General features: G+C 46.6%; 1 protein-coding gene across 1 annotated transcript; it reads right to left on the minus strand.

Annotated features, from left to right (window-relative positions):
* Window positions 1–16069: 16069 nt before the first annotated feature.
* On the minus strand, window positions 16070–17039 carry LOC133765824 (ubiquitin-conjugating enzyme E2 variant 2-like). The gene has a single exon (XM_062199359.1). The coding sequence runs from the start codon at window positions 17019–17021 to the stop codon at window positions 16584–16586; it is 438 nt and encodes a 145-aa protein (XP_062055343.1). The 5' UTR covers window positions 17022–17039; the 3' UTR covers window positions 16070–16583.
* Window positions 17040–18764: the final 1725 nt, after the last annotated feature.

An 18764-nucleotide genomic window follows, 5' to 3' on the forward strand; every position in this document is an offset into this window, starting at 1 on the left:
AATAAATAAATAAATCTTAAAAAAAAAAAAAAAGGCATAGGTGGGGCCCAGTGCCGTGGTGCATGGGGACTGGTGCTGTGGCGCAGTAGGTTAATCCTCTGGCTGTGGTGCCAGCATCCCATATGGGCACTTGTTCTAGTCCCAGCTGCCCCTCTTCTGATCCAGCTCTCTGCTATGGCCTTGGAAAGCAGTAGAAGATGACCCAAGTGCTTGGGCCCCTGCTCCCACGTGGGAGACCCGGAGCTCCTGGCTCCTGGCTTCAGATTAGCCCAGCTCTGGCCATTGTGGCCAATTGGGGAGTGAATTAGCAGGTGGAAGACCCCTCTCTCTGCCTATAACTCTGCCTCTCAAATAAATACATCTTTAAAAAATAGGCATAGGTGGAAGAGTAGCTAAGAAATACAATGACAGGGCATCGGATAGGTCTGAAAACCTGTTGAGAAGATTTGGGCAACTGATGAAAACTGAGTTTCATTATTGATAAGAAAACAGAAATCTAAGCAAATAGGAAACAATAAAATTTTTAATTTGTGGCAAAACAGAAACAATTGGAAAGGAAGAATAATAATGGAATATTACACAGCTCATTGAGTTTGCACAGCTCATATGTGACATTGAACTTTGGCTTATTGACAAATACTATGTGCATTAGGAAGAGAGAGGAATGGGAAGTATGTGCATGTGTGGTGGTGTGGAGGGAAAAGAGAATCAAAATCCTCACCTGCCATATCAGGAAACCAGTAGGTAATGCCTAGGAATTTTTGTCCATTCATCTCTCTCCTTATTCCACCCTTTGGGATTCAGAAGTAATAGCAAGAGGAAGAAAAAATTAAATATGATTGACCCTGCGTAGGGGAAATAGAAGGGGTAGGAAATTGCTGCTTCTCATAATAACCTTTGTAGATCCAGCTGATTGTTTGAACTCTGTGCATGATGAAATGGAAAAGAGTAAGACTGAGAGAGGGAAAGGAAAATAGTAGGAAGAACTATAGAAGACATTAGTCATTTATATGGGTTTATGATCATAGATTATTTTTATTTGCTCATTTTACACTTTTTAACATTTTCCTAATTTCCTACAGAGACAGGGACTAGATACGCACAGAGGGATCTTCCATCTGTGGGTTCACTCCACAAATGCCTACAACAGCTGGGACTGGGCCAGGACAAAGCCAGGAGCCTGGAACTCAGTCTGGGTCTCCCATGCGGGAAGCAAGGACCTGAGTCCTTGAGCCAGTATTTGCTGCCTCTCAAGGTAAGCATGAGGAAGTTGGAGTCAGAAGTAGAGCCAGGACTCAGACCCAGCATTCTGCAATGGGACCCAAGCATCCCAAGTGGCAGCTTAGCCGCTGGGCCCAATGCCTTTCCTGAAAGCTACCAGTTTCATAGGAGGATTTGAGGAGGCTTTGCAGATGGAGACATTTGGCCAGATCCTTGAGGGAGCAAGCCATGTGGCTGCTCAGAGAAAGAGCATTCCAGAAATACATGCAACGTCCTGGGCTGGGACTGTGTTTGAGCCAATGAGGAACAGTAGAGAGGTCAGCTATCTTACAGGAGTGCAGGAGGGAAGACGAGGTCAGAGAGAGACTGGGGCCTGGGCCCATGTTAGAGACTTCAGACTTTATTCTACTTACAAGAAGCTGCTGGAGTGTTTTGGAGAGAAGAGTGACAGGATCTTGCTTGCATTTTCACCTTGACTTCTGGGGCTGGGGACAGGGGGCAAGGGAAACAGCGTGAAGGGGAGGCAACAGTGGAAGCCGGGAGATTTGCTCTGTCCACAAGAAGGACTCCTCAGGGTTAATCACTAAAGTTTTCATCTCTGCAGCAGCAACCTTTTTTTTTTTTCCCCCAAAGGAAATCTTATCTTGTTTCCTCATCCATAAAACATGAAAGCGAAACATTAAAGTGAAGTGGCTTTGGTTAAAGTGGGAGGTGGCGGGGTCCAACGTCCCCCTGCCCGGCCTGGCCCCACATCCCGGCTGCCTCTACCACATATCTCCTGGGTGTGCCTGGGGACCTGGGACCTGTGGGCCACCATGGGAAAACCGATTCCACCCAGTGCCTTCCTTTAACTGAGAAGGTGCCGAGCCGGCAGGGGTTCCAGGAGAGGTAGGGTTTGGGAGAAAAAGACTTCCCAGGTGTGGGCCGTGCTCTGAGGGAAGGCGGCAGGGTAGGAAACAGCACCATGGTTTATGTCCCCGTGTGGACAGACCCCCTGTGCAAGAGCCAGAGCCATACCCCAGCAATACATCTGTGTTCCAGCTCAGGGCGCTTCCTGCTGCACCACACTGCTTCTGGTAGCTTTCAGGCTGAGGGTAGTCTGTTGGGTTTTTACCACGTCTGCTCTCCATGCTGTCCCTCTACTGTGCTTGAAATGTGTGCCCCAGGGTTGTGCGTGGGCAACGTTGTCTTCAGTACTCATGGTTGGCAGGTGGGCCAGTTAAGAGCTGACTGGGTCGCAAGGGCTTAGTTATTCTTGCAGCATGGGTTAGCCACCAGAGATGACGTTGTTGGGATAGCAAGCTGGAACCTCTCTTGTGCTCCTGCTGTTGCCTCCTCTTGCCCCTTCTGCCTTCCACCATGGGATTGTGCAACACAAAATCTTTCTCCAGATGCTGGCCCCATTCTCTCGCATTTCCCGGCCTCCAGAACAATGAGCCAAATAAATACAGTTTGTTTTTTTTTTCCCTCCTCCTAAATTGCCTAGTCTTGGGTATTCTGTTCTAGAAACAGAAAATGAATTAAGACACCTCCAACAAGCCTTCAAGCTGAATTCATAGGTCATGCTGGGATTGGTATGGGGAGAATGAGTACAGGAGAGCCTCTTTTGCCAGGGGAATCAGAACTCTCTAACTTCCTGCAGCCCGGTGTGGTAGTCAGTGTTGGACAGCTGGCTCTCTGAGAGAGAGAGAGAGCAATCTTTCATCTGCTTCACTCTCCAAATGCTTGCAACAGCCAGGGCTGGGCCCGGCTGAAGCTAGGAGCCAGGAACTCCATCTGGTTCTCTAACATAGATGGCAGGAACCCAAGTACTTGAGACGTCACTTGTTGCTCCCCAGAGTGTACATTAATAGGAAGCTCACTGGGGAGTGGAGCCAGGACTTGAACCCACGTACTCTCACACAGGATGAGGGCCTCCCAAACAGCATCTTAACTGTTGCACCACTTCCATCCCTGATTTAACTTTTTAACAGATATATTTAATAAGCAGCCGGCACAATTTCTGAAAAGTTAGTCATTGGCTTTCATGGTTAGTTTGAGCCAGTTCCACTACTCTACTGTTCTACCTCTCAGAAACTTCCTTGGGAACGGGCATTTGGCTCAGAGGTTAAATTTCTGTTCGTCCCGGTTGGGGCACCGGATTCTGTCTTGGTTGCTCCTCTTCCAGTCCAGCTCTCTGCTGTGGCCTGGGAGTGCAGTGGAGGATGGCCCGGGTCCTTGGGCCCTGCACCCGCATGGGAGACCAGGAGGAAGCACCTGGCTCCTGCCATCGGATCAGTGCAGCGCACCAGCCGGTAGCGACCATTTGGAGGGTGAATCAATGGAAGGAAGACCTTTCTCTCTGTCTCTCTCTCTCACTCACTGTCTAACTCTGCCTGTCCAAAAAAAAAAAAAAAAAAAAAAAAAAAAAAATTCTGCTTGGGATATACACATCCCTTATCGGAGACCCTGTGTTTGGATCTTGGTTCTGCTTCTTCTTCTTTTTTTTTTTTTTTTTGCAAAAAAAAAAAAGATTTATTTGAGGGCTGGTGTTAAGGTATAGTCAGTAAAGCCACTGCCTGTGAAGCCGGCATCTCATATTGGTGCCAGTTCCAGTCCCGGCTATTCCATTTCTGATCCAGCTCCCTGCTAATGCACCTGGGAAAGCAGTGGAAGATGACCCAAGTATTTGGGCCCCTGCACTCACGTGAGAGCCCTGGAAGAAACTCCTGGCTCTGTCACAGCCCTGGCCATTTCAGCCATTTGGGGAGTGAACCAGCAGATGGAAGACCTCTCTCTCTGTCTCTTCCTCTCAATTTCTGTAATTCTTTCAAGTAAATAAAGTAAATGTTTAAAAAATTAAAAGAAATAAAGTTTTCACTTTTCAAGAAAAAAAATCTATTTGTTTGAAAGGCAGAGTGACAGAGTGGGAGAGGCAGAGAAAGAGATCTTCCATTCTCTCTGGTTCACTCCCCAGATGGCTGCAATGGCCAGGGCTGGGCTAGGCCAAACCAGGAGCCTGGAACTTTGGGTCTCCCATGTGGGTGGCAGGGATTCAAGAATGGGCCATCCTCAGCTCCTTTCCTAAGCACATTAGCAGGGAGCTGGATCAGCAGCCAGGCCCCAAACTGGCATTCTGATATGGGATGCTACCATCATAGGAAGCTTAACCCATTGCATCACAGTGCTGGTCCCCTGGTTCTGCTTTGGATTCTGCTTCCTGTTAATGTGCACCCTGAGAAGCAACAGGTGATGGCCCAAGTGCTTGGGTCCTTGCCACACATGTGAGGGACCTGAGTTGAGTTCTTAGCTCTTGACTTTAGTCTGGCCTAGCCCCTGTGGTTGTGGGTATTTGTGGAGTGAACCAGTGAAAAGGGGGTCTCTCTGCCTTTCAAATAAATACATGAATTTTTTAAATTGAGAAAACAAAATTCTCGCTCCAAACCTCAGATCAAGGAAACGGAGTGTGAACGTGCTCTGATACGTGGTGGAGCAATGCTTCGTACTAAGCAGGAGTGAACTGGCCCACTCAGCACCTGCAGTGACTCACACGACATTATGCAGAGTAGAAGTTGACATGATGTATGGTTCTGTTTTTATGACAAGCGTGAGAGACGGAACTGTGGCTATGGGGAACAAATCAGTGATTGTCGAGGTTACAGAGGGTGGGAGGCAGTGACCATAATGGTGGCAGTCAAGAGAGGTTTTCAGATGACGGAATTGTCCCGTGTCCTGAATCTACATGAGAGGATTTCAAAAAGTTTGTGGAAAATGACATTATTAAGAGATGTTTATTTAGGTACTCCCTACCCCCATTTGAGGCACCTAATCCTTGCATAGCTTTTTGATAACATGCATTTCCCATGAACTTTTCGGAGACCCTTCAGATACATGTTAAAATTCATAGGACTTGGAGCTGGCGCTGTGGTGCAGCGGGTTAACGCCCTGGCCTGAATCGCCAGCATCCCATGTGGGCGCCGGTTCTAGTCCCGGCTGCTCCTCTTCCAATCCGGCTCTCTGCTGTGGCCTGGGAAAGCAATAGAAGATGGTCCAAGTGTTTGGGCCCCTGCATCCACGTGGGAGATCAGCGCAGCTCCGGCTGTTGCAGCCATCTGAGGAGTGAACCAGCGGATGGAAGACCTCTTTCTCTGTCTCTACCTCTCTGTAACTTTCAAATAAACAAAATAAATATTTAAAAAAATTCATAGGACTATGTATCCCTTCCAAAACTGTCACGTTTATGCTATGATAATTAAAAAAAAAAAAAAGAAAGAAAAGTCAGCATAGTACCCCCCCAAAAAACAACAACAACAACAACAAAACACACCAAAAAACCTAAACAGCCAACAGGTAGACTTTTAGCCTGAAATCATTCTCCTCCCCTGGGCCTCATTCAATTCCTCTGGACAGAAAAGACAGTCGGGAGTTACAAATGCAAATAATTAAGGGATGGCAGGGGATGTTGTAAAGAGAAGACAAAAGAGAATGGTGAGGGCTGTGGTAAACTGGTGAGTTTAAACCTGCCTGCAAGGGAGAAGCCTCAGCCTCAGCTGATGGCTACCACACTGGACTCTGAGTGTGGGACTAGTTGGTCGGCTGTTCTGCTTTTCAAGATAAGTGAGAATGCTGCAGTTTTTGTTAGTATTATTATTTATTTGTTTTTACTTATTTGAAAGGCAGAATGAGAGAGAGAGAGAGAGAGAGAGAGAGAGAGAGAGAGAGAGAGAACGCACCAGGGTGAAGCCAGGAGCCTGGAGCTCAATTTGAGTCTCCTAGGTGGCAGGGACCCAAGTACTTTACCCATCAGCACTGCTTCTAAGGTGCACTTTAGCAGGAAGTTGGATCAGAAGCAGAGCAGGGATTTGAACCCTGGCACTTGATATGGGATGTGAGTATCACAAGCAGTGTATCTGTTGCTGTACCATACGCCTGCCCTTGGATTTTTTAAAGGTGGAATTTCCTCATTTGTGAGCACAGCCAGAACCCAACAGAACATGCCTATATCATGTTTAATGGGGGAGGCCACGAGTCTGTGGCCTCTGAGTCAGATGTTTTGTACCATCTTTCTGAGCTCCTGGGACCACGATTGTAAATTAAGATAATCAGTTTACTAGGTTCTTTATCAGAGATTACATCAGAGACTTGGAAGTAATTTTAAAGGTTCCTGCATCACGGAATATAAAATTTAATCCTACTTTGCTCTAGTTCAAAGTTGTGCAATCGAGGTACTGAGTGTTATTGTGGCTGTCAGAATGCACAACGGGGAGAAGGACCTGGAGTTCAACTGTCCTCCAGTGGCTCTGCCCCTTCTCTGGCCACCCTGCAGGAGCACTTGGAAATGTGTCATTTAGCTGGTTACAGATCATAGCCTCTCATAAATGGACCTGACTTCTCGGCACGCATTACTGACTTTGTGATGATGAGTGAGAATCGAGGCCATCTCTCATCCCTATTTGCAGGGCCAGGATTGATGGTCTTGCAGGCTGAGATTCGCAGTAAGCATGTAACGGGGGCAGGCTTATTAGAAAGGGCTGAAAAATGACATCAGAATAGGAACCAATGTGCATCCAGTGGGGAGACTAGGATGTGTGGGGTGCACATGCGAGTAAGACAGATGAGCCCACGATGGTAGGGCCCGGTCTCAGGCTGGAAGGATGGCTCCTTGCTCTCTGCCTACACAATTGCATGCCATACCAGCATTGTGCACCCAAGAAGGAGTCCTGTTTAGGAGTCTGTGGGAGCTGGCCTGGGAATGGGAGGGGATTTGAAGGGGCTTGCTGTAAGGTTGTGTCTTCAGGAATCTCCAGGAACAGGCTGAAGGAGGGAAAGACTAATGGGAAGGAGTCTGCAGGTCCAGGGGTCTTATTCCTGTGACCCAGAGCCCACAAGGGGAAGCTAGAACTCCTCTTGCCAGGGGTCTGGGCCAGCTGGAGTTTTGGCCCAACAGGGTTTCCCTTCCCTGCTTCCTCAAATAACTAACGCTGCTTTTTTTTTCTCTTTTTAAAAGAGGGAACCCATTCCATGTAGCTGGGGGAGAAAAGTGACCAACTTCCCTCTCCCTACTGGAGGATGGCATATAACCAGCTCCCTTTCATCAGAGCACCCATTCACCCAGCCACAGTGGACACATCTCAAGCTGGGATAACCTGAGCAGTTTTTTCCTTGGACTTGTGCTGGAACTAAACAGAAAGGGGCATGTTTTCCTCTCTATTGTCTGTAAGGATGTTATAACTTAGGGCATCTTACCACTCCAAAAAAGAGATTAAGAACGGAAAATTGAATTTACAAGGTCCTTTGAATGGTCTTGATGTAATTGGTTGAGTCCCTGATGTAGGATATACCTGAAGATCATTTCTGAGCTTTTTAGTTCCATATGCTAATTTTTTCTGTCTTTTTCTTTTATCTAAAGCTAGTTTAAGCTCAATTTTTGCATTTTTCACCCAAGAGCATCCTGATGAATGCGTATATATCTAATACTTTACAGGTTTATACTACATGTTGAAAATATTAATAGTAAAATGAATATTATGTGAATGTAAGATTAGCTTATTCAACTAATGTACATTTATGTGCCAAAACTTTGATAGATACTAGGGATCAAATTATGAGCAAGACAGACAATATGGGTGGCCTATCTCATATTGGCCTTTTTAATATTAAATTAGACATTGTGTGACTATAACATTCAAATAGTTTATTTAAATATTGCTACTATACGCCAGGAACTCCATCCTGGTCTGTGACAGGAGTGGAAGGGGCCGAGTACTCAGCCGTTGTCCACTGCTTTCCCGCTTGCTTTAGCAGGAAGTTGCGTTGAAGCAGCAGAGCCACCCGGCTGGGATTTCACCAGCACTCAGTATACAGCAGGGGTCCCAAGTGGTGGCTTACCCTGCTGCACCACAGTGGCAGCCTACACTGTAGTCTTCAACACTGAACGTTTTGGATATTAAAAGGTCCCTTTGTCGTATTTCTTAATTTGGCTTTTTTTTTTTTTTTTTTATGAGGAGTAGTTTTAGGGTCAGATAGAACTGGTTTATATCCTGCTTATTGCACTTGCCAAGTAAAGACTTTGTGGGCATTTTACTTCTCTGTGTCTCAGCTTACTTCTCTGTAAAATGGAAAATGGATGATTGTTTTGTTAATTAATCCACCCTCAAAAGTGTGATGATAACCTTGTTTGAGAAGAGCAATTTCAAAAGAAGCAGTAATAACCACTATTATTTTTGTAAACAGTGCCCAGGATCACCACCTAACCCAAGCACTTTTCACCAGCGTACTTTTGGGAACAGAGAAGAGAAAGTTATCTTGTAGGTGGGAGTTGGGGGAAGGGAACAACCGCAGGTGACCTCTTGCAAATGAGAAAGTAATTTGTGTTAACTTACAGAGTTTTTGCATCGGAGCCTGTGGTAGATTCAGGCCTATTTTCACATGAAGATGTTTTAAATTACCCAGCAGTTAAATTACTTCCAGCTCTCTTCTCCCTTCCTGACACTCCAGGAGGAGGCAGCTGGCTCGCCCCGAGCGAGCAGTCGTCTTGCCCACCTCTCTCTGCTGCCCCCTGGGACCTGGGCCCCCCGTTGGAGAAGTGCAGCTTCAGAGTGGCAGCAGGCTAGGAAGCAATGTCCTCATCAATGTTGTGCCACCCCGGGGCCCCATGATACCGTGGTGGCAGCAAGGAGCAAGTGGACCCAGGTCAGGCTCTCCTTGCCTAATTTGGAAAATTTGCACAATGCCTGTTTCCTAACTCTTGTCACTGAGATGAAGAAAGGGCAAGATAAAGATGTGGACAAGTCCATCAGTGGGCAGTTCCTTGCCCAATGGAGCACTCTCTGCAGCAGGCTGCGTGGGAGAGACTCCTGCAGGGGGAAACCCAGATAAGACAGCCAGTAGGCTGAAAAGGGGGACACCAGAGCAAGGGGGCTTGGAAAAAATAGGGCAGCCAGTAGGCTGAAAAAGGCATAGGGGATTGGATGCATTTGGGGGTGTGAGGGCGTGCACAGGGAGCGCCCCGCTGTCTTTGAATCGGATCAGGGTGAGATGTACCAATTTGCCGGACTGGACCTGCAGTCGGCTGCATGGGCCATGTGGTTTCCCTGACCCATAAAAGTCACTAAGCCACTAAGCGAGGAAGTAATTTATGGCTGGGGATCACTGTCCTCACCAGAATATCCTGGCGTGTTCGCTTCATTGTTTCCTTAATAAGGGAACGAAGAGGAGCCAGCCTTGGGAGCAGAGCGAAGGGCTGGGGTTATTTATTCTAACAGTTAGCCCCCGCCTGCTTGGGTGGAGGAAGATAGGGCAGCCTGCCCGGTCCGCAGCGTGGTTCACGGGGGGCTTTTCGTACCCTATAGCCCAGCAAACTGTGAGAGGGGTGAGTCGGGAAGGTGAGGCAGGGGAAAGGGGGTCATGAACTTCAAATGCAGACCTTGGGCTCTGCCGAGACAGTCTGAAGCGAGGATGCTTCATAAATGGCGAATTATTCCGGAGCCTGGGGAAAGAGGCCAACACTTTTTAATGAATTGGAGCCATAAAGGAGAGGACTGTTTCCGCCCCTAAACACTGCACACTGAGAAACAGCAAAACAATAGCTGCTGATAACGCTTTCAACAGGAGCTGGAATTCCGGCGGGGATGCCTTTGCTGCAGGAGCTGCTCTGTTTAACAATGAGCTGCACACAAAGGCTGGAGCCCGAGCTGGAGGCCTGGCAGCTCGCAGGCGGGGAAGTTTGCTGGTGCAGTTCAGGCTCTTCGCTTTCTTCTCCTTTTCATAGCCCCGGGGCTTCCCAATAACAATTATTTCAGTGATTTCGTCCTGTGTTTCTTACCTCAGCGCTATCTGAAGATTTTATCTGCAAGGACTGGCAATGGGGACGTGGTAGCTCTGACAACCTGTCCGATCTGCTTCCGCTTTTAGCATAAAAACACAGTGTGCTGACATTAAGCATGTTCTTGACTGTCTGCATTGTTCAGGCTGTGTGAAAACAGGTTCTGCTGAATTGCTACGCACATATTCAGAAAGGTCCCTTGGAATAATCCAGAACAGGCCCTAGTAATCTTATGCACACTCTGGGCTACAGGAGCCTGGGGGGTGGGGGGTTGTCAGCCACCAGGCAGGTCAGATTTTAAGCAGTGAGGCCCATGTTAAAATGTGCCAGGTGTTTGGCACAGCAGTGCGGATGCCTGCATCTCATACAGGAGTGCTTGGGTTCCCTGCTTCCCATCTAATCTAGCTGCCTGCTGATGGGCAAGCGCTCAGAGGCAGCAGGTGGATGGCTCAAGGATTTGAGCTGGATTGAGTTCCTGGCTCCCTATCTCAGCCTGGCTTAGCTCTGGGTACCACCAGGTCCCAGCCTCACAGCCTCCCTACCTCTGCTTACACCTGTGTCTTTGACCTGTCCTTTGATTGCAAATCAATCTTTCACTAAAGTTAACTCAATAAACTGAGGGAATGGAACATTCCCTCTCCCTGGGCTCATGAGGTCATTTCTTTCTTCTATAGATAGTGAGGTTTGGTTTTGTCTGGAGGGGTTTCTTTTCTTTATTTTTTTAAAGATTTTTATTTATTTATTTGATAGGTAGAGTTATGGACAGTGAGAGAGAGAGAGACACATACAGAGAAAGGTCTTCCTTCTGTTGGTTCACCCCCAAATGGTTTCCATGGCCGGAGCTACGCCAACCTGAAAGAGCCAGGTGCTTCCTCCTGGTCTCCCATGCAGGTACAGAGGCCCAAGCACTTGGGCCATCTTCCACTGCCCTCCTGGGCCACAGCAGAGAGCTGGACTTGGAAGAGGTACAGCCAGGACTAGAACCCGGTGCCCATATGGGATGCCAGCGCCACAGGCAGAGGATTAACCCAATGCACCACTGTGCCGGCCACTTCTTTTTATTTTTTTAAAGATTTATTTTATTAATTTGAAAGAGTTAGAGAGAGAGGTAGAGACAGAGAGAGAGGTCTTCCATCCACTGGTTCACTCCCCAGGTGACCGCAATGGCTGGAGCTGTGCCAACCCAAAGCCAGGAGCCAGGAGCTTTCTCTGGGTCTCCCACAAGGGTGCAGGGGCCCAAGCACTTGGGCTATCTACTGCTTTCCCAGGCCATATCAGAGAGATGAATCGGAAGAGGAGCAGCTGGGACTCAACCGGCTTTAACCTGCTGAGCCATAGCGCTGGCCCTGAGGGGTTTCTTTTCTAGAAATTCCAGGCCCAGAGTCAGCACTTAGCTCCCAGACTGACTGAAGCCCACATTTCCATCATAAAGAATTCAGCATCATTGAAAGGAAATCAGGAAAGGCCACAAACGCCACACACCAACCAGGAACTTGGACGGGAGCTGAGCACACACCCATGAAGCCTAACTTCAGCCTATAAGAACCTTCCCTGCTTCCCCTCCTGGAGTCCGGGAATTAAGGGCCAGCTGCCTGGCTCCTTGCTCTGCACTCTGCACTTTCTCGCTCCCCTCTGGTGTCAGTGGTTGACTTTGAGTGTGTGGGAATGGACCCAGTTTCGGAGAGTCTATAGCAACTCCTCCAACCAGTGTTGGGGGTTGTCCTATGTCAATTTCTGTCTGTCTCTCAAAAATCTTTAAAAAAAAAAAAAAGTGTCCAAATAATATCTCAGAACACACCCGTCACATGGCACAACATGTAAGGCCTCTGTCTTCTCTCAGGTAGGATCGTGGGACCCTGCCCTCCAGCTGTCACCTGGAAGGGATTGTGTCTGGAAAGGAGGGGGCAGTAGTTGAGAGGACAGTGAAGGTGCCAGCCGTGCCCGTCGTTGGTGGCCATTTGTCCTCAGAGGGGAGTTAGGGAGAGGACCCTGGGAGTTACCTGGAGAAGTCAGAAATGTGGTGGGAATTGGCCAGCATCAGGGCAGGCAGGGGCTGACCAATGTTTCAACAGGGCCTGTAGTCTGAGGGGTACCTATAGTTGCAGTCCCGTCTTAGTTAGGGTGACTGTTACCATCTGTTTGCAAGGGAGCTGCGGGTGGGACAGCCAGAGGTTGTCCATTGCAATGTGGACTACAGCCCAAGAAGCTTACTTGCAACTGCAGTATTTTCTCAGGGTGTTTTCTATGGTCCGAGAGGTTTTTGCTAGTAGGTGATTTACATCTCTGGGCAGAGCTGGGGGACTTATGGGACATTAGTTTAGGGGACTCCACCAAATCCCTGGGGCCACCCTCCCCAAGAAGTGAGGGGGTGTGTTGGTTTCAGTGCTCTAGTTTGTGGGTCTGGCTTACCACTTGCAGTCTAACAGTTTGACCTTCTCAAGGAAATTGTTTTGCTTTGTGACATTAACCAGGGGCTATAGAATCAGGCAGCCTGGGTTTAAATCCCAGCTTATTTCATTATGTAGCTGTGGGACTCTGGGCAAGTTTTTTTTTAAGCTTTCTGAATCATAGTTTCCTATGCTGAAAAGCAGGGTCTATAATACCTACCTCAAATAGGTTGTTGCGAGGATCAATTGTGCAGTGTGTCTGGGAAGAAACTGAGGTTAGTCCTTCGTATATATATATTTTTTGGACAGGCAGAGTTAGAGAGAGAGAGAGAGAGACAGGGAGAAAGGTCTTCCTTCCATTGGTTTACTCCTGAAGTGGCCGCTGAGGCCGGCGCACCGCGCTGATCTGAAGCCAGGAACCAGGTGCTTCTCCTGGTCTCCCACGCGGGTGCAGGGCCACTGCCTTCCCCGGGCCATAGCAGAGAGCTGGACTGGAAGAGGAGCAACCAGGACAGAATCCGGCGCCCCAACCGGGACTAGAATCTGGGGTGCCAGTGCCACAGGCAGATGATTAGCCTAGTGAGCCATGGCACCGGCAGTCCTTTGTGTATGATGCAGCATGGAGGGGTCCTCTCCCTCCATTTTGTGAGTCGTGCTAAGACCCTATCCAATCAGTGGACCCTCCCTCCACTCAAATTCACATCCTTGAACTTTCCTTCTCCTAAACCTGACCTTTCTGTGGGACAACTCCAAAGACTCCATTGATAGACAAGTATAGATTTTAAAAAGGATATCATCCATTAACGCCTTAGCTTGAATTAGTTTAGGGTTCACCTAGACTGGTGATAAGAAAGAAGAGTAAGCATTTTCCGTCTCAGGGGTCCCCTTTCTTAGGTGCGGGGGAAGGTGAAGCAGTCAAAGGAGAGGGACTCAGGGAAGTGTTGAGGAGAGAGGGAGACGCTGAAGAAGCAAGACCATGAGAAGGTGGGGGTTTGGAACACAGAAAGGGCCAGGGAAGACAACAGTATGGCTCTTGGTCCCAGACAGGAGGAACCATTTTCCTTTGGGATCCTGGAGGAAGGAGAGAGAATGAGGGAGGCAGAGCCCAGGAGAAGAGGAGGCTGGCTGCACCGGTTCAGCTGGTTACAGGGTGAGAGGTGAGGCTTTGGAGCCAGTGAGTATAGCTGTGTTCCTTGTCTCAGACAAGTGATCTTCAGCAGTTCATGTACTTCCAGAGGTTTTCAGTTTCCACATCTATAAATGGGGATGATGACATTTAATTTGAAGAGCCAGTTCAATGCAATACCACCAAGTGCCCAACACGTGCAGGCCCTCAGTAGATGACCCTTCACATGTCATTCTCGTCTTTATCATCACTGTTGACACTGGGGGACTCTGAGTGGCAGGACTTGGAGAGGGACCAATGATTGGAGGGGCCACCATGGAACGGTAGTAGCAAGAGGCTACACAGGCTCATGGAAGTAAGAGGGCATAGACTAATGGTGAACTAAGTCCATGGCGTCCAATGATGTCCAACATTTTCCACAGCTCAGGATCAGGACCAGAGAACACAGGACCAGTTGACGGGATCCAAGACTGCGGCCTGACCTTTAGATTCAATAGATGGTTACAGGAGTACTGAGAGCATGCTGCTCATGATATGAAATCTAGAGAGGGCTTGGTGAGTATGAGGAGTGGACACGGTGGTGGGAGAGTGGAAGGATGCTGTTGGGAGGAGGGGTCTCAGCTGGGCAATTAGCAGAGAAATAGTCCAGGAATACTTATATGAAAAGATGCCCTGTGACCCAGGGCCTACAGGGTCGAGGAGTCCTGTGCGTTGTCAGAAAGCATGCTGAAGTCTTGAGGATCCCTGGGCTGCCAGAGAAGCTATCCAAGGATGCAGAACTAGGTCTCAGTGAGGATCAGGCGTCAGGAGAGGCTGTGCTTTGAAGAGATGGCCTTGCTAGACTGGGCAAGTCCAGTGGGCAGAGGACAGGCTTTGATGGGGGCATGGAGGGCAAGATCTTGAGCAGAGATATTGTGTTTGGCTTGCACACTATGTTTTTTAAAAACCTGAGTCAATATTTAAATATTTTATACAAAACAAGAAAGAGTCTTGACTTATGATTTCTATAGAATAGGATTACCGGTAAACTTGTGCCTGTGTTCCTGTATAGCAAGTGCACTGTCACCACTAAAAAGTCATATGATTTTCTACCTTTCCCAGTTGTTGCCAACAATTAGGATAAATGTCATTTGTTATTTATCCTTGAGTTGTCTTTTGGTTTCTTTGTGATAGAGACATGTTTCTATGTTTATGGAGATGCTTCGAGGCATTTGAGATTGTGGTCTTGATTTGGAGCAAGCTGGGGCCTGGTGGCATGGCAGGAGAGGGGAACCTAGTTGTTCCAGGAGCACCAAGCACAGAAGAGACTTAAGGAAGCAGAAGAAATGTGTCAGAAAGGACTGAAAAAGGGGATGGGCAGGCGTGGTGGTGCAGAGGGTTAAGCTACTACTTGTGACACCACCATCCTATATCAGAGTGTAAGTTCAAGTCCCATCTTTTTTTTTTTTTTTTTTTTTTTTTTAGCAGTTCAAAGCTTTAATTGTGAATGAGCATAACACAGACACGTAGGGCGTGCATGAGAAATTTGTCTTTGTTGTACTGTAAAAGTAAGAAAATATTTTAATATATGTCCAGGTTGATTAAACATCTAATTTGACTTTTGACATTCATAATTCTGGTTTGCCTATGTAGACTGGGGAGAAGGTTGAGTAAAATTATTAAGCCAACCAAAATGAAAGGTGAGTTTACCTGACCACTTTTCTTTTCTTCAATGAATACATAAGAAAACAGCATTTTCAACAAAGCAGTACACTCAGTGCTTTGAAGTGAACAGTGACCTAAAGCCTCAGGTCACTGAGGAGAACATAAATGGATTTTCAACTTCAGAGTTTACATGTTTGTTATAAGGGAATGTGGGTAGATAAAACTAGTCCTCATCAGCGTTAAAAGCATTAACTGGAGAAGGAAATGTCTCCAATTTGTTCAATCTACTAACCAAAATTTTTCAGGGAAAAAATAAAGACAAAAGATGTTACAAAGTAAAACAGCATGTATCTGTGAATAATTTGCAATCTATAATTCTGTTAAGAATTATTAAATTCAAAAATCATTTTAATATTATTTCTGGTGAGATCAAATTTAAAATGTAACATCTGGGATTCTTCCTTGTCCAAGGCAGTTAAACAAATCAGGTAATTTGTTCTGTGAAAAACTCTGCAAATTCCAATTCACAAGTATACAAAGCAGAATTATACTAAAAGGTGCTTACAGATGAAAAACTACAGTAATTCCAATTTGTGTGCTACCTTGGCAAGGTACTGTACACAAATTGTATCAACATAATAGAAATGGCACAGTCTCCGAGGACACTTTCCACATTTTATTTACATTTTATGACTAACTTTTAATTTCAAAATCACATATCCATACACCTATTTTCTTTTTCTGTTGACTTCACTTGAACTTAAATGCATGGTTTGTTAAACAAAGAATGTAAACAAATATTTACCATGTCTGTTACATGTAACACACAGGAACAGCTTTTAACAGAAATTCATCGACCCCCCCAACATTTTTTAATTATAAATACAGGTATCAAAACAATCCTGAACATATTTTTATACGACTAGTAGTCAGCACCCACACCGCTTTAAAATTTAACACAATTTGTGACAATATTCATTGTACCTGCTACTTTAAACAATTTCAACTGCAGCTCTTTCACTAAGCAAGATGGATAAAGCATGCCATTTCTGTTTGTCCTTCTTGGGATTTTTGCTTTTCAGAAACACACGTTTCCACTGCCATCTCACACGTCTCGCCACGCTTGCGTCTTGTAAACCCGAATCCTACTTGGAGCACTCCAGGTTTATGTTTAAATGACAGTGCCTCAACAAGAGAAAGAAAAATTGTGCTGCATTTTTCCTCCCGTTACCTGAAAACATAATGGGTGTACATATATTAAATATATTACAAATGTCCGGGTCACATATACCAGCTGGAATTCTTTACTGAATGTGTGGGTATTCTGCATTGTGATATTTAATCAAGACATTAATATGAGTAGAAGGTTGTTGATTTAAGACAAGTTTGAGATCCATTAAAATTAATTGTTGTATGTTTGTCCTTCTGGTGGCTGTGGAAGCTTCATATTTTCTTTGGACATCATTAGACGTCTTAGCTCTTGAAGTACAACTTTAATGCTATATGAATTTTGCCATTTTGCTAATACTGGTATGCTCCGTGCATCCACCATTCCACTGGAATTATTTATCCCATTCATATTAATTTTTGTTACAAATCTAACTGATGGAGGAGCTTCTGGGTATTTAGGTCCACATTCTACTTTCAGGCTATATATTCTGTTCTCATAATTTGTCCTTGGTGGCCCAATAATCATGCCTGTCCACCTTGTAAGTGTCATATCTTCATCATCTTCAAGGCCCCAGCTAACCGCACAATCGCCTACTCCTTTTTGTCCTTCTTCAAGTTCTTCCAACAAGCGAAAATTACGAGGAACTTTAACTCCTGTGGAGACCGCCATCTTCTCCTGCAGCCCGACGCAGCCCTCAAGTCCCATCTTATGATCTGCTTTTGATCCTGTTTGCTGCCAGTGCACCTAGGAAAGCAAGTACTTGGACCCTGCTACCCATGTGGGAAACTAGGAAGCAATGCCTAGCTCCTGGCTTCATCCTGGCCCAGACCTGGCTACCGCGGCCACTTGGGGAGTGAACCAGTGGATAGAAAATCTCTCTCTCTTTCTCTTTTCCTGTCTCTGTCTGTCACTTTGCCTTTCAAATCAATCAATCAATCAATCAATCTTTTTAGAAAGAGGTAGATAGGAAATGAGGTGATGTAAGGTCAAAGGATATGAAGTAGCAGATATGTACGATGACCAAATCTAGAGATGCAGTGAATAAAGTTATATTCCATTAGGGATTTTTGCTCACTGTTTAACTGCTCTTATGACAAAAAAAAGTAACTATGTCAGAGAGTAGATATGTTAATTTGCTTGACTGTAGTAACAATTTTATTGTTTGTAGGTATCCCGTAACATCATGCTGTTAGCTTAGAATATACACAATGGAATTAATTAAAAAAAAAAAAAAAAAAAGAAGGGATCTTACAAAAGTAAAGAAACCTGTGTTTCTAGGGGTCCTTGCTGAGCTCCCTAGAGAATCTTGCTCATTAAACTGGTTGTATCTCGCACTCCTGCGTCATAAAGGACTGAGCCCATGGGACTAGGATCTTTCTGGTAGCCTGCCCATCAGGGGCTATGAGGCCCCCACCTCACTACTGCTTCTTGCTGGCAGAGTTCCCCTTCTACTACACAAACTGAAAGTATGGGATTTCAGCTCTCTAGCCTCTCTTGCAACTAAGACATGGAATGGGGTTCAATTTTGGCAACTGGGGCTCAGGGGAAAGCTTCCTGCAGGGTTCTGGTTCCTTCCCTAATAAAATACGGCTCTGGGAAGGAAGCGGCCACTGATTGTGCTTAAGTTCACTGCCTATACCAAGGCCCTCTTCTTGTGCCTGTGTGAGGACAAATCTGAGATCAGCCAGCATGCTGACATTAGCCGAATGGGAGGCTACCAAGAGCCAGGGTCCTTAATGCTGTTTTTTGAGGCACTGGAACAGTATTGTACCATCCGCCTCTGGAAAATGTGTGCAATAATACATTCTCCTCCCTGCTTTGCACTGGATTCCCTGTTACTTGCAGCTGAAAGTATTCTAATGGGGAGACCTCATCCAGGACCGCGCTTCTTAAGGGAGATTACAGGCCAGCATGCTGGGGATGCTTTTTTTATTTTTTATTTTTTGACAGGCAGAGTGGACAGTGAGAGAGAGAGACAGAGAGAAAGGTCTTCCTTTTGCCGTTGGTTAACCCTCCAATGGCCGCCGCGGTAGGCACGCTGCTGCCGGTGCACCGCGCTGATCCGATGGCAGGAGCCAGGTGCTTCCCCTGGTCTCCCGTGGGGTGCAGGGCCCAAGCACTTGGGCCATCCTCCACTGCACTCCCTGGCCACAGCAGAGAGCTGGCCTGGAAGAGGGGCAACCGGAACAGGATCGGTGCCCCGACCGGGACTAGAACCCGGTGTGCTGGCGCCGCAAGGCGGAGGATTAGCCTATTGAGCTGCTGCGCCGGCCTGGGGATGCTTTTAGTAACTAGATCAGCATGGTGAATTTTCCTAGTGTGTTCATCGACCTCAGCAATAGCTGAAACAGTACTTCTGGGGATATTAGTATGTAGAGAAGAACATTCACAAGACAAAACAGGAATGGGGGA

Source organism: Lepus europaeus, chromosome 1, assembly GCF_033115175.1.
Source record: "Lepus europaeus isolate LE1 chromosome 1, mLepTim1.pri, whole genome shotgun sequence".
NCBI lineage: Eukaryota > Metazoa > Chordata > Mammalia > Lagomorpha > Leporidae > Lepus > Lepus europaeus.